This window comes from Eptesicus fuscus, chromosome 11, assembly GCF_027574615.1.
Source record: "Eptesicus fuscus isolate TK198812 chromosome 11, DD_ASM_mEF_20220401, whole genome shotgun sequence".
In the NCBI taxonomy this organism is placed as follows: Eukaryota; Metazoa; Chordata; class Mammalia; order Chiroptera; family Vespertilionidae; genus Eptesicus; species Eptesicus fuscus.
The window spans coordinates 29,985,245-30,005,507 of record NC_072483.1 but is presented as its reverse complement, the minus strand read 5'-3'; the positions used below and the strand labels follow the sequence as shown (position 1 = coordinate 30,005,507).

The window sequence follows — 20,263 nt, the reverse complement described above, 5'->3', positions numbered from 1 at the left end:
ATGTGATCTCAGCTCACACCACCCGGTCAGCGGCAGCCCACAAACACAGCACACGTCCATCTGGTGGCCAAGCAAACCCCAGAGAGCCCACTGCAGGCGGGAAGGGACTTCTCCTCTCCCAGGCGGAGGGAGGAGGGGAGTGGGATACTTGAAAATACTTGTTGCCTCTTCCTGCAGCCTCAAAAGCCAAGTTTTCTAATTTTGCTAATTCTGCGCCCAGGCCTTCCTGGAACAGAAGGGCTAGTTCGATTGTCTGGTGAGAATTTGGGGAGGGCGTGATCATACCTACACACCCGTGTTCCTGCGGAGGCTGCCGTGGCCTCCTCCCAGCGTTCCAGGCGAAATGGCCTGTCAGTGGCACCAGGGTCTCTGGCAATAGTGGCTGACACACAAGTTGTCCCAGCTTAGAACCCTAAGGCTGCCTCCAGTCAACCAAAGAATGCAAGTAGCCCATGTGCGGAGAAGGTAGAGGCAATCCTGCTGAATGCCAGGGCCAACCAGAATCTGGACTAACAGCCAGCCTGCAGGGCCGCCACTGTACCCAGGTGAGGGCCTGTGGCACCTTCAGAACTGAAATGCATTACTGGCAGACAGGCAGGGCCATCTGGAGGATCTAGAACTGCAAACTCTATTCTCTCTCCTCTGCCTTCCTCCCACCCACATTCTTGTCCCTATCTTATTTCAATGCCTGGGTTAACTGTCCATATGGCTGATAGAAAGAACTCACAAAATAATTATTATTAAATGCTCATTTGCCCTGGCCTGATAGCTTAGCTCAGTTGGTTAGAGTGTTGTCTGGATACCCCAAGTTTGTGGGTACGATCCCCGGATAGGGCACATACAATAATCAACCAATGAATGCATAAATAAGTGGAACAAATCAATCTCTCTCACTCTCTCTTTCTCTCTCTCTCTTCTCTCTCCCCCTTCCTCTTTCTCTCTAAAAACCAATCAATAAATTAAAAAAAAATTTAATGCCCGTTATGGGCCTGCCAGAAAAGTGTGAGGAGGACAGTGCAGAAAAATCCAAGTAAGTCAGACAAACTCAGGTTCAAATCCCAGCCTCACTACCCCTTAATTGACTTGGCCCAATTGCTTCACCTCAAATTCCTCTTTGGTACACTGGGGAAAATAATGCTTACACCCCATAGACCTGTTAAGATTTAAAATACAATAACATATGTAAAGTGCATAGAGGGTGCCTGACAGATAACAGTAGAGAAGTAAACATATCTCCTTAAGAGTCATATATAATAACATAATAAATAGTAAAATAGACCTGAAAATATTCTAAGCTTGAAATTCTTTATAGGTCTATATTGCCTACAGGATAAAGCCCACCAATTGCAACCAAACTCTGATCCTGCCAAACTTTTTTTAAGTCTCATCCCCCTGCACCCTGTTCCACTCTAAGTTGCCCAAACCTGCCACATAATTTGTGTCTTTATGCTTTTGCTATTCCCCCTGCATATATAGCCTTTCTCCTGTCCTGGAGACCCAACCTTTCCAAGAAGCCTTCCTTAATTCTCCAATTCCCTTCCATACCCATCAAAATCGGTACCAAGTGACTTTCTTCTGTGCTCCCACAGCATTTGCACACACCCACCTTAAAACTCATAACACCCATGTGAGTGATGATTATGGCTGCATCTGTCTGTTTCCTTTTACTCAAAACTTCTTGCAGAGTCTTACATATCTTTGCTACTCCAGTCCCTAGCAGTATCTACCACATGGTGGATATTTAATACGCAGTACTTGCATAAGGAATGGATGAAAGAAACAACCAAATGAATGAAGTTTAAAGAAACTAGATTTAGAAAACCACCTTCTCCAGCACTGGAGAGTCTACATCTAGTTAATTTGAAAGGCAAATGCCCTGAGTGACTTCTGGAGTCTGGGCCATAGTTACTCTACTTCAACAATAGTATCCACTAACCCTGGTTTTTAAATCCTCGGTATTTATGGGAACCTTCCTATATACCAGCCTGGTAGTCACAAACCCTATAACCTCTTCTAGAAGAAAATTCCACATATTCTCTCAGACAACATTTTGAAAAGCACACTCCAGACAAAGATGAGAGTGTGGGAGATGCCAGGACTTTAGAATCAAATGTTTGAAACACTTAAAAACCCATCGAAGTTGAAGGGAATGAAAAAATCTAAGAGAGCATAAAAGAAGTTAAAAGAAGTCCTCTTGATCTCAAAAATATTCAGGGTTTAGACAGATCTGAAAGGAAAGCTCAGAGTCCACCACCTTATCCTGAACCACACAGACTACGGTGACTTCACCGTCCTCTGACTTCATTCCTGGCCCCTAGGAAAAAGGCCCCCAGCACCGCCTCCCTTTCCTGATCCAAACAGGGCTTGTCATGGCAAGAGGTACCTCAGCTGTAACTGCAATCTGTCCCAAGGAATTCTTCCCTACATATCTATGTTTGACCTGGCTGATGCGGAAATACATGGCCACTTCCCCTCATGCTAGCCTCAGTGGGGGTTAAAAAAGATAACTCAGGTCTTCATCACTCCCCTCTTAATTTCCTTTCAAGGGAAACTAAGGTATTCTTTCTTGTTACAAAATGACTATGTTTATGTAATATTTATGGTGCCTGAAAAATGTGTTTATTATATCATATCAGGGCCTAATTTTATTCTAAATGGTTTTCTTTGTGGCTCACCATATATTGGGTCTCAAGTTAACCATAGTTAGGTCACATCTTCATGAGAGCTCCCCAGGCTGTTTCTAACATTTCATACTGTAGAAAAATCCAAACACCGAAAGGGACACACGCTTCTCTAGTAAATAAAGACTTAAAGATTATCATTGCTGTTTGTTAATCACAGGATTTCTTTTAAATGGAGTTTATCTCTAATTACGATGTCAACTTAGGGAGGGTGGGATGTATTTAGATGGCCCTCATGCTTAGCACAGCATGTGGTAAATACTATTTGGTTCTGATAATGAAGGGGAGAGGAACAGAAGAAGATTCTGGCTCATATGTGATTAAATTTACTTTAAGGAAGATATGAACAAGTGTAATAATAGAGGGAAAGGAAGGCTGACTAGGGACAAACTAGAATTAAATGCTCCAAAAAAACAGGAAAAAAACCATGTTTAGATAGAAAGAGAAGCAAAAGAGTAGAAGTAAAGAGGAGATGAAAATTACCACCAGTGTAGGCTCATACTATTAATTCAAAAAGAGCTCAAATTCAGGCATATTTTTTCCTTTTAGTTTTCTCTAAAAATGTTACTGTGAAGACCTTCAAAATTAATTGATTTTTGCAAAAGGAACGTGAATAACCATACACCTCAGCAAGGAACATTGCCTACCGACAGGCTCCCACGCAGGTGTCCAGGGTCAGAATTAATCTAACAGATGTACCCAGGGCTGATTTTCATGAGTTCAAAGCATTAGGTTAGTCATCTCTGCTTCTAAAAATAAGATCTAACATGACAAGGTGTTTTTTTTCTTACTTTGTTTTTATTTTTTGCTCTTTAAATCCAGAGCTACCTATAAAGGTGGCAGCATCAAGACATTTGAAAGCACAAACGCCAAAGCATTCAAATTTGAAAGCAAGGATTTAATGATGAAAGGCAAAGTAGCAGGAGATGCCCCTCAGCTCCGTGCAGACGGTGAGCTCTGCAAGGCAAGCTCCAACCTGCCCCCGGTTGGCCAGGGTGAGGGAGGGCGACTTGTAAATGCTTCAGCTCCCTGCTGTTATTGTGACACAAATCACTCCGGGCCAAGGCCAGTCCCAGAGAAAAAGACAGATCTCCAGGGCACAAATGTAGGCTTCAGGCTGCCTATCTGGAGGAACCAATGTCGGAATCGGAGTGAAATGACTGACAGTGGGTTAGAGGAAAGTATAATTAAGGAATGCTGAGGAGCAAAAACAGCTCAACAACCAGCAAGGTCATGTGATTTTATGATGCTGGAAAAAAATTCTTTGATGCTCAAGAATTTTCCACATTTAAGGCTTCTTTCTGAAGAGACCGATGCACAAAATAAATCAGCCGAAAATATACAATTGGAGCATCAGGAATCTATGTATTTCTCCTTGGAAGGAAAACAGGACTCCCCTACCTGCGGCAGTATTTTAAAACCATTAGAGAAAAAGTGTGGTCCTAGCTCACCTTGCTTTGAAGCTTCGAAGTGATAAAATAGCTCTGCCAGAAAGGTGGCAGAAGAAATAAAGAAATCTCCTTGGAAAGGGGGTGCAGGGAGGTTAAATAACTTGCATGACATCCCCAGCAAATTAGGACCAGACCTCGGGCTATAACTCAGTGTGCCCCATTAGTAGGCCTCTGCTTACAGTCAAAGCACATTGATTCTTAAGCTGCAAATATCACTTAATGTTTTCAATCACTGAAAGGCTCAGGAGGAAATAAAGGAATGGTGCTTACCTTTGACAATCTGCTTTGCACACGCACTGTAAACCTGCTCTTGGGTCGTGCTGGGAGGCAGCACTCTGTCGAAGACATATGGCTTCCCTTGCTAAAAAGGACAGACAAAAGGAAAAAGCGGGGGAAACACATTAGAGGTTTAGGAATAAAAGCACTAATATTAGTATAGACCACAGATACTAAGTCACTGGCCCTAATCTTTAAGGCAGTTCTTTCCCAAGACTAGGGAATATGTGTTCAGTGTTGAGAATCTGAGAGAAGAAAAGGTGTTTTGTTTTTTACTTGAAACACTTTTTCTGACGAAAAGGAGGTTGACGCGTCATTCACTCGTTTGAACTAATACTGGTTTATTGAGACCTTACACCAGTGGCTCTCAACCTTTCTAATGCCGCGACCCTTTAGTACAGTTCCTCATGTTGTGGTGACCCCCAACCATAAAATTATTTTCGTTGCTACTTCATAACTGTAATTTTGCTACTGTTATGAATCATAATGTAAATATCTGTGTTTTCCCGATGGTCTTAGGCAACCCTGCTAGCTGGGCACTAGGGCAGGAGGTGGGTAAGACAGACACAGCCTCTTCCTTTTCTGCGCCAATGCTGCCCACAGCCGATCCACCAGGTGGCCCTTCAACTTCACTTTCCCCAGGTGGCAGAGGGAAGGGCAGAAAAGGAGGTAAGATGAGCACCCAGAGCCACCCTTTCTCCCACCCCTCCCCTCCCCCGTGCCTCCTACACATGGCTCTGGACACTAGGAACCACCCAAGGACAAGTCTGACACCTCAAAAAGATAACTACTCCTGAGGGACCCAGGGACAAGGCTTGTTACATCCTATAACCTTCATGCAAAACTAAGCACACAGCTGTCAGACTGGCTTAGCATTTTACTTACTTATGACAAGGGCAGGTAAGGTCCTAGGCTTTAGGCGTTATGCTTTAGCTATAGTCTTAGGAAATAGGATTGAGCCAACCAGGTAAGTAAGCTACTTCCAGTTCAAAGTAACTTATTTCAAATTAGAGAAAAAAATGAAGAATTTTGCCCTAGCTGGTTAGGCTCAGTGGATAGAGCGTCAGCCTGCAGACTGAAGGGTCCCAGGTTCGATTCCAGTCAACGGCACATGCCTGGGTTGTGGGCAGCCAATCAATGGTTTTCTCTCATCATTGATGTTTCTATCTCTCTTTCCCTCTACCTTCCTCTCTGAAATCAATAAAGATATATATATATATTTTAAAATGAAGAATTTCAAGGTGCCATCAAATAACTCCTGCTGTTTTTATACAAAGCAGTAGGAGTTATTATGTGAAACCCTCTTGCAATCTGGGACCCCTTGGGGGATGCCGGACTGCCAGTTTCAGCCCAATCCCTGCAGGCCAGGGCGAGGGACCCCACCAGTGCACGCATCCATACACCAGGCCTCCAGTCTATATGTATAAAAGCTTACGTGACCATTACAACCAAATGACCAGTCGACCAGTCACTATGATGCGCACTGACACCAGGGGGCTGATGGTCAACGCAGGAGCGGCCCCCTGGTGGTCAGTGCACTGCCACAGCCAACCTCCCACGGCTCCTCACCCTGGCCGGCCGGCCCCCATCAGCCACTGCTGCTAAACCATTCATAGAGACCTGCTTCTAGGTTGGGGTTTCGTATGTAGCAGAGCAGCTCCCTCGCTGCGAACTATTGAAAGTCAGCCCTTGACACAAGGATTTGTCTCATTCCCATCTTCTCCCTTCCCTGAGGCTAGCCTCCCACCAAGATGGTGGCAGCGGCAAGGGAAGGGGGCAGGGGGAGGCGGGGAACCATGTCGTGGCAGGGCACCAACAGCGGCATCCAGCATATCCAGCATCCATTCCTTCCGTATCCGGCCCGGTAACTATCGCCTCCTCTCTCGACCCCACTGGGGCCTTCGGGCCCAGGCTGGGACAGGAAACCAGGGGTGGGTGGCAGTGGACGTGGCCCCTTTCCCAGGGGGCTGAGGGCCAGCTCCCTCCTTGGGGGCCAGTGGCCAACCTCCCGTGGTCCCCCCCCCCCCGCCACCAGCCAACCTCCCGCCCACCCACCCCCATGCACGAATTCCAGCACCAGGCCTCTAGTATTCATATAAAACTTTGATTAATCTCTTCCCACCATTCCTCCTCCCCGCTTCCCTCTGGGATTCATCAGTCTGTTCCATGTTTCCATGTCTGTGCATTAAGCGTCTGCCCCCTGGTGGTCAGTGCGTGTCATAGCTACTGGTCAAACGGTTGCTTAGGCTTTTATATATATAGATTATGAAAAGGGATCATTTTCTGATATTTTGTTCCCAGCAGGTTGCATTCATTAGTACTTGGTTGAATAAGCAAGAGACTATTCCTCACCACAATCTATTGCCAACTATCTACCCACTACATTCTTATTAGCTTTATCTATTTGTAACATTTAACTAAATGTCAGTGGGGTAGAAGGTGAGAATAAAACACTCAGAGTTTGCCTAAGAATTTGTCATCCATGGAACCTTCTGGAAAGGAAATGCGGCTTTGCTTAGTTTAAAACAAATCCACTATTTCTCCAAACCTGATTAGCATCAGCAAATAAACCATCTTGTTTTTACAGCATGACTCTGCTTTGGGTTTTAGAGAAAACACAGAGAATACAGCAGGAAAAAAATGACCTATACATTACACTATATGGTACAAAAAGATAGGACTCCCCAATATTGTCCTTCAACTTAAAAAGTGTATTATTGTGTATTATAGTTTCACTATAATAGAGGTAGAAGGCAAGAAATCTCTACTCACTTAAATATCATTTACCAAGTGAAAAATAGATAGTATGACAATTTCCCATGAACTGAAATTAACTCCCAACAGAAGCTGCCGTCAAGAAAAGATAAAATTTAGAAAAATAGTTTATTATGAGACTTATCTTGCCGGGATTAGCACATGAAGTAGTTAAAAATGTAAGAATTTTTTTTTATTGATTTTTTACAGAGAGGAAGAGAGAGGGATAGAGAGTTAGAAACATCGATGATAGAGAAACATCGATCAGCTGCCTCTTGCATAACCCCTACTGGGGATGTGCCCGCAACCAAGGTACATGCCCTTGACCGGAATCGAACCTGGGACCTTTCAGTCCGCAGGCCGACGCTCTATCCACTGAGCCAAACCGGTTTTGGCAAAAAATGTAAGAATTTTTATGTGTCCTTCCATGTGTGCACTAAGTTAGTTACATGCTTTTATTTTAGATGAGTCTTAAAGTCTTGGGATTAGAATTTAGTGAATGATTATTTTCAAAGAACTGATTTGTGGTATAGCCATGCCAGCTGTATAGCAAACTGCATTAAACAACAGCCAAAATGTGATCACTCTTTGGTAATGGTCTGAAAGTCTCACAGATCCTGACACAAGACTCATATCTGACTCCACTGTGGCTGAGGGTTTCTGTGGGCAGGCGTTGAGCTCGCTAGCTCTGGGTGTCACTAAGTTTATAGCTACGAGATAATCTTTGGAATGACATCTGCACACAAATGCTGGGTGCTAACACTCGACGCTGATGAGGAGGAAACACTCCATTCCAGCCGCCTATTCAGCACGGGCTCTCTCCGACCTCTCTGGCTACTCTCTCTCTCTCTCGGAGTCCTTTGCTGGTATCTCCTTCCAACTTCTAGCTAATGGCGTGTCCTACACGCAGCCTCCTGTCTACAGTGTTGACCTTCACGTAACTTACATGAACATTTCAGCCTTCATATCCATCTAAGCTCCAGATTCGGGCACCCAATCGCCTGCTGGACATATTTCACTCGGATGCCCATTAGCCATATCAAACTTAAAAACGAACCAGCAAGCCTCCACATCCGAGTAAGAACTGCACCACCAACCACCCGGTTACTCAGACTAAAATCATTCAGTATGTTCCACAGGTCCCACATCTACAATACATCCCAAACTCTATCACATCGCACCATCTATACCACACACCCTTAGTCCAAGCCACCATTGTTTCTCCTCTGGACAACAGCTACAGCCTCCTCACTGGTCTTCCTGCCTCCACCCTTGCTCCTGTCGATCCAATTTCCACTGAGTTGTCAGAATGACCTCGCTAAACCTGTAAGTCAGATGACAGTATCCCCTCCCTTAAAAATCTCAGGCGGCTCCTGCTACACTAACTAGACCCTCTTCACCCTCAGCTCCTGCATGCTCCTCCATCTCACGGAACTTCCTCCTGTACCTTGTGTAGTCCTGGGTTCAGAAACCTTGCTCTTAACTCTTCCTTCCCCGTAGCACTCTCGCACTGCAGATCTTCACTTGTCTGCTCTCTATCACCCTTCAGATCTCAACTCCAGTTTCTCTTCCTTTTCGGCTTCCATGATCCTAACTAAAGCAGCCCACCCCACCCTGGCATCACTCTCTATCGCATTTCCCTATTTGGTTTGCTCCAACTAGTATGTGACCTACTCCCAACCAATCAAATGAACTGCTACAATTAAAGCATTTAACCAGCTAAGACAAGCTACATAACTCCCAAGACCTAATTACATGTAGGCAAACCTGCTGCAGTTTATGAAGGGTACCTGGATAGGACACACACTTCCCAACGGAAACCACAGTAAGCCAGCTTTGCCATGGAGGCCTCCACATGGAGCAGTGCGAACTGCTAGGAGCAGAGCAACTAAGAACTTACCGCATAGAAAAACTAACAGCAGATGGTTCTCACATTTTTATAGTTAAAAAAAAAATTTTTTTTTTAAATCAAACCACCAGAATTCCTATCAGGGCTGTTGAGAGCAAACTGTCTGTGAACCATATGGCCTGTCTATTAATACATTTGACCTGTTAGCCAACAACTGTTCCCCCGCCAGGACGGAAGGTTACTCTGGGAGATGGAGGAAAGCAGAAGACCCACTTAAAGGTTCAGGAGACGGGCACCAGGCGGGTGTTGAGGAAGCGGAAAGTAGTTATCAGCAGGAAGAGATCATCAAGACGCAATCTAATAACAATCTCTAAGACCAACCAAGGGTTGTGGCCAAAGGTGGCCAATGATTTAAATCACTTTACTTCTATCTTTTTAAAAATATATATTTTATTGATTTTTTACACAGAGGAAGGGAGATGGATAGAGTTAGAAACATCGATGAGAGAGAAACATCGATCACCTGCCTCCTGCACACTCCCTATTGGGGATGTGCCTGCAACCAAGGTACATGCCCTTGACCGGAATCAAACCTGGGACCCTTCATTCCCCATGCTGACGCTCTATCCACCGAGCCAAACCGGTTAGGGCTTTACTTCTATCCTTATTAAGAAAGAAACAGGAAGAAAAAAAAAGAGCCTTAAATTTCCACAGCAAGATTTAAACTCATTCTGTGGAATTATCTTTAGACACTGTGGAGAATTCGGAAGAGGAACTGACTACTGAGAACAATCGTTAACTCTCTGCCCAGGTGTTACTGTGTCTTCATCTGAGAGTACAGGAGAAAAGCTCCTTTCAGCCTATTCTAACCACCAACTGTCCACCCACACCATCACCAACCACTGTGGGTCCAAACTCTTTTATGTTTTAATTTAAATTAATTTTCACAGTAACTCTGTGAGGTAACTATTATTATCCCCATTTCACAAACTGGAAAACTAAGGCCCAGTCACATGATCAGTCCTATTACTTTTGGGAAATAACTTTAAGGCTCTGGTTTTAAGTGTTTTTTCTTTAAACTCTGCTGTTTTCCTAAGTAGCTTATGAGTTATTGTAAAAGTAAGAGGCATACAGAACAGCAGATGCTAAGACTAATATGAAAGATTAAAGCAAGTGATTCACGAGGTAACAAAAGACAGACACCCTAGTAGCCTCTATAGCAATCAAGCAAGTGTTAACCATGATGAAGGTGGCGCTGACATGAAACCAGTGAGAAAAGAAGGGCTTAATCTAAGATCAGGGAAGAAGGACCAGGATGGCAAGAAAAAGGGTGGCTATGCACATGGCAAGCCTTCCTGGCAACAGATGAAAGACTTGCTATTAAAAGTTGAAATTATTAAGAAAAATTCTAGAATTTCTCAGAGCCAAAAGGTCCTTCAAGGCCATCCCAAACCAACATTATGTTTTACAAATAAACAAATGAAATCTGGAGAGGGTAGATGGTTTGCAAAAAGTCACCCAGCCAATTAGGTAGTTACCAAATTTGTGCCTAGAATCCCGACCTCCTGGCTCCCTATCTGGAGTTCCAGAAGTTCTGGCTTTAGAATCAATTGCAATCTCCCCAGACATCAAGGAAACAACAAGCATAATTCTCTGGTCCTTTTTTTCTTCTTTCCTTCCAATCAATTCTAAATTATTTCCAAATATATAACTGATTCATTCCATGAATGAAGTCATTGCTATGAGAACTGGAGTAGTACAGCTGAAGAATTAGAACCCCAGCTTCTAGAGTTAATAGGAAGTTTAGAATCAGCCCATCCAACCTCCTCTCAATGCATGCCTAGCTCCATGGCCTGATAGGTGATGGTGAATGTGCTCAAAACTCAACAAGCTCTAATTATCAGAGAGCTGTGTCCTTGTGTTGCTTCTAAATCTGCCTCCCTGAAGCATTAGACCTAGAACTGTCCTCCAAAACAAAACACCCCAGGGCCAAAGACCTACCTACATCCACATAGCAACTTTGTCTTACTTGGGGAACTAAGTATTCAACCTCCAAATTTATTTTATCTAAAAGAGAAAGAGAAAGACAAATGCATTTCCTTCCTAAAAGTTGTATGGATTGGTCTTGACTTGAAGAACTCCAAGGATGTCCAAGGTTAAGCCATCACTAAAGCATTATGTTTATTTGCACAAGAAGAAATTAAATAAGATAAACTAGAGACCATGAAGGGCTTTTTGGTAACAAGCTGACAGAAAGTTTCCAAAACATTAACTGAAAAGCAGAAGTCCTTCAGTTAATGTTGATACTCATTTTTTTAAATATATTTTATTGATTTTTTACAGAGAGGAAGAGAGAGGGATAGAGAGTTAGAAACATCGATGATAGAGAAACATCAATCAGCTGCCTCCTGCACAACCCCTACTGGGGATGTGCCCGAAACCAAGGTACATGCCCTTGACCGGAATCGAACCTGGGACCTTTCAGTCCGCAGGCCGACGCTCTATCCACTGAGCCAAACCGGTTTCGGCTGATACTCATTTTTTATCAACACAAATATCCTGCCAGAAGTTTTGTTTTGTTTATTGAAATTTCACCCCTTTAATAACAGTGTTCAATTCAGTGCTTGTCAGAATATTCACAAGGTTATGCAAATGTCACCACCAATTCCAGAGCATTTTCATCACCCCAAACAGAAACTCTATACCCACAAACAGTGACTCTCCAACCTCCAATTCTCCAGGCCCTGGGCAACCACTAATCTACTTTTTGCCTTTATAGATTTGCCTATTCTGGACATTTCATATAAATTGAATTAAATAATATATAGCTTTTGGTGAATGGTTTCTTTCACTTAGCATAAAGTTTTCAACGTTCATCCATATTGTATCAGGAATCGATACTTCATTCCCTTTTATGACTGAATAATATTCCATTGTATGCATTTACCACATATTATGTATCCATTCATCAACTGATGGACATTAGGGTTATTTCTACTTTGGGGCTATATGAATGCTGCAGTCATATAAAAGTTTTTTATGTGGATGCATGTTTTCATTTCTCCTGGGTCTATATCTAGAACTGGAATTTGGGGGGTCATAAGGTAATTCTATGTTTAACTTTTTGAGGAACTGACAAATTGTTTTCCAAAGTGGCTGTACCATTTTAGGTTGCCACCAGCAGTATATGAGGGTTCCAATTTCTCCACATCCTTGACAACACTTGTTACTGTCTGTCTTCTTTATTATAACCATCCTATTGGGGTATGCAGTGGTATTTCTTTGTGATGCTGACTTACATCTTAGAAGAGCTTTTTTACATTGACATTTAATATACCATAAAATGTATTTTTACATACACATTATGGATACAGAGATGTCTCCAACCATTTTAACACACTGTTGTGCTGTTATCTCAACATTTATAAAATGGCCCAACATGAGAGAACCATCTTATGGAAAGTAGAAGTTATACACATTCATGTGCTTTATGAAAGAGAACAGTGGACCAGGAGGAGGGGACTTAAAAGGGATTTCTAATAGGGTTTCTGTGCCCCTCACTGCAGTAACCAATACTGAGTGTTGCCCAAGGAAAGCAGAAATGAATTCAAAGGCACTTGGGTATCATTCCCATCTCTTGGAGGCTGCTTCCCCATCTGTAAAACTGAGCCAATAATATCCACGATGCAGGCCTCCTGTGAGGATTAAATATGCTCATGCAAATGAAGAACCTAGGGCAGTGCGTGGTGTTCCAGAAGATGCTCAAGATGTGGTCAGCACTGTTTTGCAATAAGAAATTTGGACCAATTTATAACCAGGCACTTGTATTATAATGTACCGACTCAGAGGGTTGGCATGCTGGTGCCCTTACAACATCCAAGTACGAAAGCACACCTCAGGCATCTTCTGGCCCACAGGTCTGCGACTCATGAGCTTGGCTCCACTGAGCACGGAGCCATTTAATTTCTGAGGGTCCAAGCAAAACTTAGTCGGATCCAAGGCCATCCTATACATGCTTTAAAAACAAAATATCTATATCCAGCCATAAAGCTTGTTCAAGAAATACAAGGAGCCAAGTCCATATAGGCCACAGAGACTCACCCGCTTTGCTAGTACAGCTTTAGAGCTTCCTGGAAACTTCTGTGTGAATACCAACTACAAACCTGAAATAGATGCTTCCCGGGTCCTGACCATAACACCCTTTCAATCATCACCATTTCTTCGCAGGCCGGCCCCACCTCCAACACCTACATCTCTTTGCCTGGCTGCTGGAGCCCAGTCTATGGCCTGCAGGTGGCCAGGACCTCCCAGCACCGACCCAGCAGTCCTCCGCCAATGACTGATAGGAGTTGGGGTAAATACTTTAGCTCCCTCACCCAGGAGTGGAAGTGGAGGGGGTGACTCTGGCTCCCAGAGTTCCCCACCGGGAAAAACTCCCATTGCTCGGGGTGGGAAGCTTTGTGATGCCCCGGCCCACCTTGGTTCCTTCACTTTCCTGCCTCACTTCACCCTTCATCAGTGTTTCCTGGATCCACCTCCCAAGGAAGCTTGCACTCGAATCCCTGTCTCAGTATCTGCTTCTGGGAAGCCCAGAGTCAGGCAAAACCCTAGACATGTTTTTCAGTCTTTCATTCAGTAGGTCCTAAGAGATTCCAGATTGTTGAATCACTTACGGAGCCATCACATTTGGCTGATGTCCAGAGAAGGGGGTGAGTGAAAATGGAAATCCTTGTTAAAATTTAACAAGCTGTGAGCTTGGGACACTGGCCTAGAAAAAAAGGGTACCTTTTTCTACATAAAAGGTGCTGGTCACTTGCCAACCCTTGGGCGCAGGGGGCCCCGTCTGCCCAGATCACATAGGATTGCTACCGGCTGCTGAAGGCCCTGGCCTCGCAGAGTGCCTGTGCACAGCGTACAGGTGGGGTAGGTGCTCGGTAACAGTCTGCGGACGGTGATGAGGACTCACACCTGCCAGAGGGGCACCTGGGAGATCAGACGCAGGACAGCATGAACGGGTGCTGGGTGTGGGTTGGAGGGAGAGAATCCATACGCACAGTATCTCTCTAGTGTGTCAGAAACTTTAACAGCTGACCGTTCTCGTTCCCCACACCCAAGATTTTAGCGGTCACAGAGCTGCCCTCTCTTCTTATCCTTTCGCAACTATTTACCCCACCCCCACCTTCCCACTTCTCTGGAGCTGGCCTGCAAACCCCCAGAGCCCGCCGTGCGGAAGCACTCCAGACCTGACAGTGACCAGCAGCTCTTTCCTGTCACTGTGACATCCTCTCCCAGGTTCATCAATCTGTAATCGGAGCTGCACAAGGAAACCCTATGGCCAAGCAGCCTGCTTTCTCCCATCAGCTGAACCCTCCACTCCAGCTCCATCTTCTCGCCCTCCACTGCCTGCCCCCCACTGCGCTGGGATGACTCTGCGACTGGGTCTCTAACTGCTAAGCCAGAGCTGGACCCAGACATTCCCATCCCATTGCCCACACTGGCTCTGTGCCCCAGGGAAGGCCCTGGTGCCAGTTCTGGCCAAAGCCAAGGCTGCTCCCAGGAGAGACACGGACGTCCATAAAGCAGCAATTGGCTCCTGCGGTGTTGCCACGGCAATGCCAACCTCTGCAGTCAAGAATGGACAAAAGCAGCACCGAGGAATGAAACTTACAGGAGGAAACCAGGCTAGAATTCTCTCCCTCCTGCCAAGAGTCTTGCTGTGGGGACACACAAGCACTGTCAAGACGGCAGACAGCTGTGAAAAACCACCCTGGAAAGGCAACCCGCCCAAGTGACAATGAAGAAACTCAGAATTACTGCCTGGCTAATGGGCAACATGAGGACCGACGTGTTAAAGAAATTAATGGAATCTGTGTTTCAAAAATAGGATTCTTATTTGTATACGATTTTCATCTCATATCAAAATACAATGAACCTTCCTCCCCCACATCTTTGCCCTACAGGGATGCATACAGTCAGGGGAACTGGTTCGAATCCAGAACCTCGCCCCTCACATGCCTATTGACCTATATTTTCTGGGCCTACCCCTCTCTGTAAGTGAAGGATTGGCTCTTTCTATGCCGCAATAATGTGCAGCACACGCGTTCTGGCTGTTCCCCGTAAGCGTGGCTTCTATCTTGACCACACACAGCACAAGAGAAGGTAAACTGTAAACTGGACTGAGCCCAGGGTGCTACATATTTAGAGAAATGAATGAAAATTGCTGCTATGTGATTTCAGCAGATCTGGTTTCCTGCCAAGTCAAGGCTGAAAAGGAAGAAAAAAAAAGTCAAACCTTCCTCATGGGGAGGAGGCTGAAAAGCTGTTTCACTGAAGGGAGAAGGTAGGACTGATTCCGCACAGACAACGCGGAGCCGTTCCTTAGGGCATGTCGCCCAGTGGCAGCGTCCTGGCTCAGCTCTGCGCCCTCCAGGCCACCTGTCACTCTGCAAACCTCTCTGTCACACGGAGACTCAGGTGGCACCTCCAACACAGAAGCCACATGATCACACATATGGAAGTTCTCCTCTCTTTAGTTAAAAAATGAAATAGAAAAACTTTTGCCCAGAACTTCACTTGGCTAGGTATGGTGCCTACAGAGGCTTCTGATAAACTGCAAATATTTACTACAAACAGAATGAAAAAATACTGGGGTGTTTTTTTTCACTCTGCAGAAATATCTTTTTAAATTATAATTTTCCCATATATTGAATAGCAATTTTGCTTTGATGGTAAGTTCAGGCCCCTTGTCTCCATTTGTTTCTCAGGACTGGAGAGGCTGGGCTGGAATATTAGCTTCCCTTCCTGGGAATGAAGAATAACTTCATGGCCATGTGAAAGGCAACGATTTGAGCCGAAAGGCAACGAGAAGATCCAGAATTTCTGGTTCCCAGCTGAGCCTTGAACCCTTGACACCATATTGCATCTTATCACTGACCCTCCAAGAACATTTTTAACCCCCAACTATAGGTTGTATAAGAATGCCACGCATTTGGGTTTAGAACATGACACAGTATAACCCAGAGCGCAATGACTTGCTTTTACATATTACTGATAAAATGGCTCCCATAAATTACAGAAAAAGATGGCCCACAAGATAGAGTAATTACATTAACCAAAACCAGCAAGGGTCATTAAGTCTGGGGTAGCTATGTCATGATTAGTGTCAAAGGTGGCTCCCCCATCCGATTAGAGTGCATTAGCGCTATAAAACGGGAGCTGCTTGATGCAAATCTAAACAGCTCTTCCGCAGCCACTAAGTCTAGGATGGATGGGCTGGAACTGGGTTACGCGCGCTTCATACATCCCAGTCCCAGGAAACTCTGCCCTCGTCCACGAGAAGAGAAGTTTGACCCATAGAGGCTTTCCCACTGGCAGATGAAGTACATGGGCCCACCAAAAAAAAATTCTTTAAAGATTTGGTATTACTAAATTCAGCCGCAATTTTGTAATCAGAAAAAAGACTTTTAATTTTATTTGGAGGATATGGCATCCTATTGTTTAGTGCTTAAGATACTGGAAGAGCTGGGTGGCCACAAATAGGTGGAATTTAAAAAGCAAAAATCTCCCAATACTTCTTCTGCCCTCTCTCCTGACCTGAAGTTCGGACAAGTGAACCACAAATGCAATAGACAGTAAGAGAGACCAACGTTGCAGAAGGCTATGATCAGAAATAGTTCTCTAGTCTTTTGCCAGGAACAGCAATTAGCTTATCAGATTCATTAGTTAATAGAACAGAGATTTAAAACAATTGTTCATTTCTGAGTAGACAGTGGGGGGAGGGGGTGTTCCCCCCAGGCCAAGAGAGAACATCAGGAATGGGGGGCGGGGAGCACCAAAGGCAAATGCCATCTCCTTCACAACCAGTCTAGGATGGGCCAGGAGGCAATCGTTTCAACCTATTATTCCGGCGCTTTTGGCCCAAGGATGGAGGGCAGTAAGTGTTTAATAGACGCCCACGCTCAGATACCCGAGGACCGCTTGCTGGTACCTTCTCCCTGAGAAGGGAGCCGTGTGTTCTTCAGTTCTGTCCCGTGTTTCCTTCCAGCATCTCCCTTTCCCAGCATGGTTTAAGAGGAGGAAGAAGCCTGTGTTATCTTCTTCTATTTTTTTTTCTTTGTCCTCCCTCAAACTACTGCCCCATCTTGGCCCTCGGTCAAACCACTTGGAAGTCTGGTCTTCTCTTGCCTCTACTTCCTCACCCCTCCACCGTATATCCCACCACTTAATTTTTGCCTTCATTCAGCTGCTTTCTTAAAGAGCTCCAGAGCCTCCTGGTCCTCAAATCTTGGACCGGTGACTGGCTTCAATGTCCTCAAAACTTACAAACCATTTAGAACTGTGCACCAGCAACCTGCTGTCTCCCTGGGCGCTGCAATCCCTGCTCAGGACTTTTCCTCTTTTGACTCCTCCTTCCCTTCCTGTCACTGGTTATTACAGCCAACTCCTAACACAGAACACCCCCAGCTCTCTCACCACACCTCTTCTCTTCGCACCTTCCTCTTCAGTACGGCTCACACACTCCTTTGGTTTCAGCCACAGCTGTGTGCCGAAGACACACACAAGTCTACCACTAACCCTGAGCCCCAAACCCTGGTACCAACTGTCTGATTAAAGTCTCTAACTGGATGTCCCCGAAACCCTAAACAATGTATGTTGAAGAGGGAGCCTTTCTCCTCCTCCCCCTCCACCTTTCTACCACTGTCCCCAGGCATCTAAGGTCAGAGCCACCTTGCCCATAGTCCCTCACCGGAGTCTGAGTCAGTTGCCTCCGAGTGGTGGTTCAGGTCTCTGGTCTATCTCTTGCTTTGCACCTCAATTATCCTCATTACTTTTTGTGCAAGTAATCTGCTTGTCTCTCCTCCCTCCAGTGCATTCTACATCCTTTCCCAAATCCATCTTCCTTTGGCCCACCTGCTAAAAGAGGGCTCTGTCACCTGCTAGGATGCTCTACTGTATATAGGCCCCTAGTTAGATGCCTTCAACAATACAAAACCTGTAGAACAACCCCCACAGTGGGTCCCTCCCCACCCAACACTCCAGGGCCACAGGCACAGCACCTTTCCGGCAGCTGCCTCACTGCTCTAACTGTTCCCTCCAACTGGAATGGCACCTTGACACCTTTACCTTGTTATCTGTCAAATCACTACCTGTTCTTTAACACTCGTACCAAATGCCATCTCTTCCACAATGAAGCTTTTCTGGATAAATGCCCGCTGTCATAGGTTTGTTCTCTCTCTCTCTCTCTCTCTCTCTCTCTCTCTCTCTCTCTCTCTGGATAAATGCCCGCTGTCACAGGTTTGTTCTCTCTCTCTCTCTCTCTCTCTCTCTCTCTCTCTCTCTCTCTTTCTCTCTTTTTTCTCTCTCTCTCTCTCCCCCACCGTTGTCACAGGTTCGTTCTCTCTCTCTCCTCCCTCCACCCCACCCCCCGCCTCCTTCCTGCTCCTTCGTTGAGCTCGCAGGCACTCTGATACAATTCCAGGAGGGCTATGATCACAAACTATGTCATAATACAGATTAGTCATTTGAAGCACCACTGAGGTCAGAAACTAGGGGAGAAGGATAACGTATTTGAGCGACTCACCTGCCATACCCTGCGCTGTGCCTGGGTCATGGATGTCTCACAACTACCCTCTGATGATGTGACTATCACTCTTTGCATTTTACAAGTGACAAGGTCAAGTTCAGAGAGGTTCCTGACTTGTCCAGAGTCACAAGGCCCATATTATATTTGCTTAACATGGTGGTAATGAGAACCAAAGAATAAAAGGCACAGAAAAATCACTTTACAAATTGCAAAGCACTATACACATATTTGTTATCATTATAACTTATATTAACCTTTTATAGATGTTTAGTTAAGAACATATTTTCTATTTTACCCATTTTTGGATTCACTGCAGCATTTGTGATAACTATTAAAAGTTTAAATCGTTGTTTAATTAAATTGGATTTCTGATGCCATGTCCTGAATTAATAGTATTTTTGAAAATTTTTACACCAAAATGGAAGTTGCCATTTATTTTGCAGGTGCAAGTGTCAGGCACAGACGATCTCTGGTCTCCACCGCAACGCTGGGAGGTTTGTCTCACCGTCCTCAGGTTATATGTGGGAAATAGAGTTCAGTGAGGAACCGTCACACAGCTAATGAGGCGCAGGGGTGGGAGGATCTAATTTCAAAGTTCACGATTTCCCACCACTGCAGACTCCAACCACAACGATCCAATTCGCCCAGACGCTGTCAGAATCCAACAATGTTCCTGCATTGGAGGGGAGTCCTGTCGCTTAAGAGCACAGAATCATTTTCCTTCTTATAGCCACAAGCACTAAGCGCTCCCTCTCAGATTCCACTCAACAGCACCACATCCTCACAAACCCACTTCCACACAGCTGGGCCATTTCACACAACCTTAAAGACTGAGAACGTCCCTTGTCCCTGATTTACTCAACAAATACTGACAGAGTCCTTCACGTGCCAGGCACTGCTCCAGGCACTGGGAATGCAGCAGTGACGAGACACGAATCCCGTTTTTATGGAGCTTTCATTCCAACGGAGTAGGAGGAGACAGGCAGCAAGGACCCAAATCATAAGGAAGCTGATTTCTCCTAGTGTTGGGATGTGATGAAAATAAAGAGGGTCGGGAGGATGGCTCTGAGCACGTGACACCAGAGCAGAGGCTTGGAGTTTTGCCAGCCATGGGAAGAGTGAGGGCAGGGTGCTCCAGGGAGAGGTCACCAGAAAGGTGCCGCCTCCGGTTAGGAAGCTCGCAGGTATGGAACGTGGTCAGATGTAATGGGAGAGAGCAAGGAGCTGGACGGCAAGAGATGATGCTGGAAAGCCAAGCAGAAGCCTGGTGCTGGGAAGCCCTGTTGGACATCCTTGTAACGTTCTTTTAAGCAAAGGAATGGCCTAATTGGGCTTCTGCTTTAAAATGGTACTCTGGCTGCTCTGTGGGGACTTGGTATTTGGGGAGGGAATGTGAAATAAGACACACATGAAGACCAGTAAGGAGACCATCCAAAAGTCCAGAAAGATATGAGGCAGCTTGGATTGAGGAGAGGGCAATGGAGATGGAAAGAAGAGGCAGATTTGGGGTACATTGGGAGGTGGGCCCATGATGCAAACAGGAATGAAAAAGAACCACATGTAAAATGTCTAAGAGAAAACTTCACAAAGGATGTGAAAGACCTGTATGCTGAAAACTTACAAAGCATTATTAAAAGAGATTGAAAAAAGACACAATGAAATGGAAAGA

At 45.0% G+C, this 20,263-nt stretch overlaps 2 protein-coding genes across 2 annotated transcripts in view; both read right to left on the bottom strand.

Annotated features, from left to right (window-relative positions):
• Positions 1-20,263, bottom strand: part of EPC2 (enhancer of polycomb homolog 2) — a 526,369-nt gene that overhangs the window by 278,873 nt on the left and 227,233 nt on the right. The window lies entirely within an intron of this gene.
• Positions 1-20,263, bottom strand: part of KIF5C (kinesin family member 5C) — a 137,393-nt gene that overhangs the window by 78,879 nt on the left and 38,251 nt on the right. Inside the window, exon 2 of the mRNA XM_054723487.1 lies at positions 4,403-4,493. Within this exon, the coding sequence (XP_054579462.1) occupies positions 4,403-4,493 (91 nt within the window). The remainder of the gene's footprint in view (positions 1-4,402; positions 4,494-20,263) is intronic.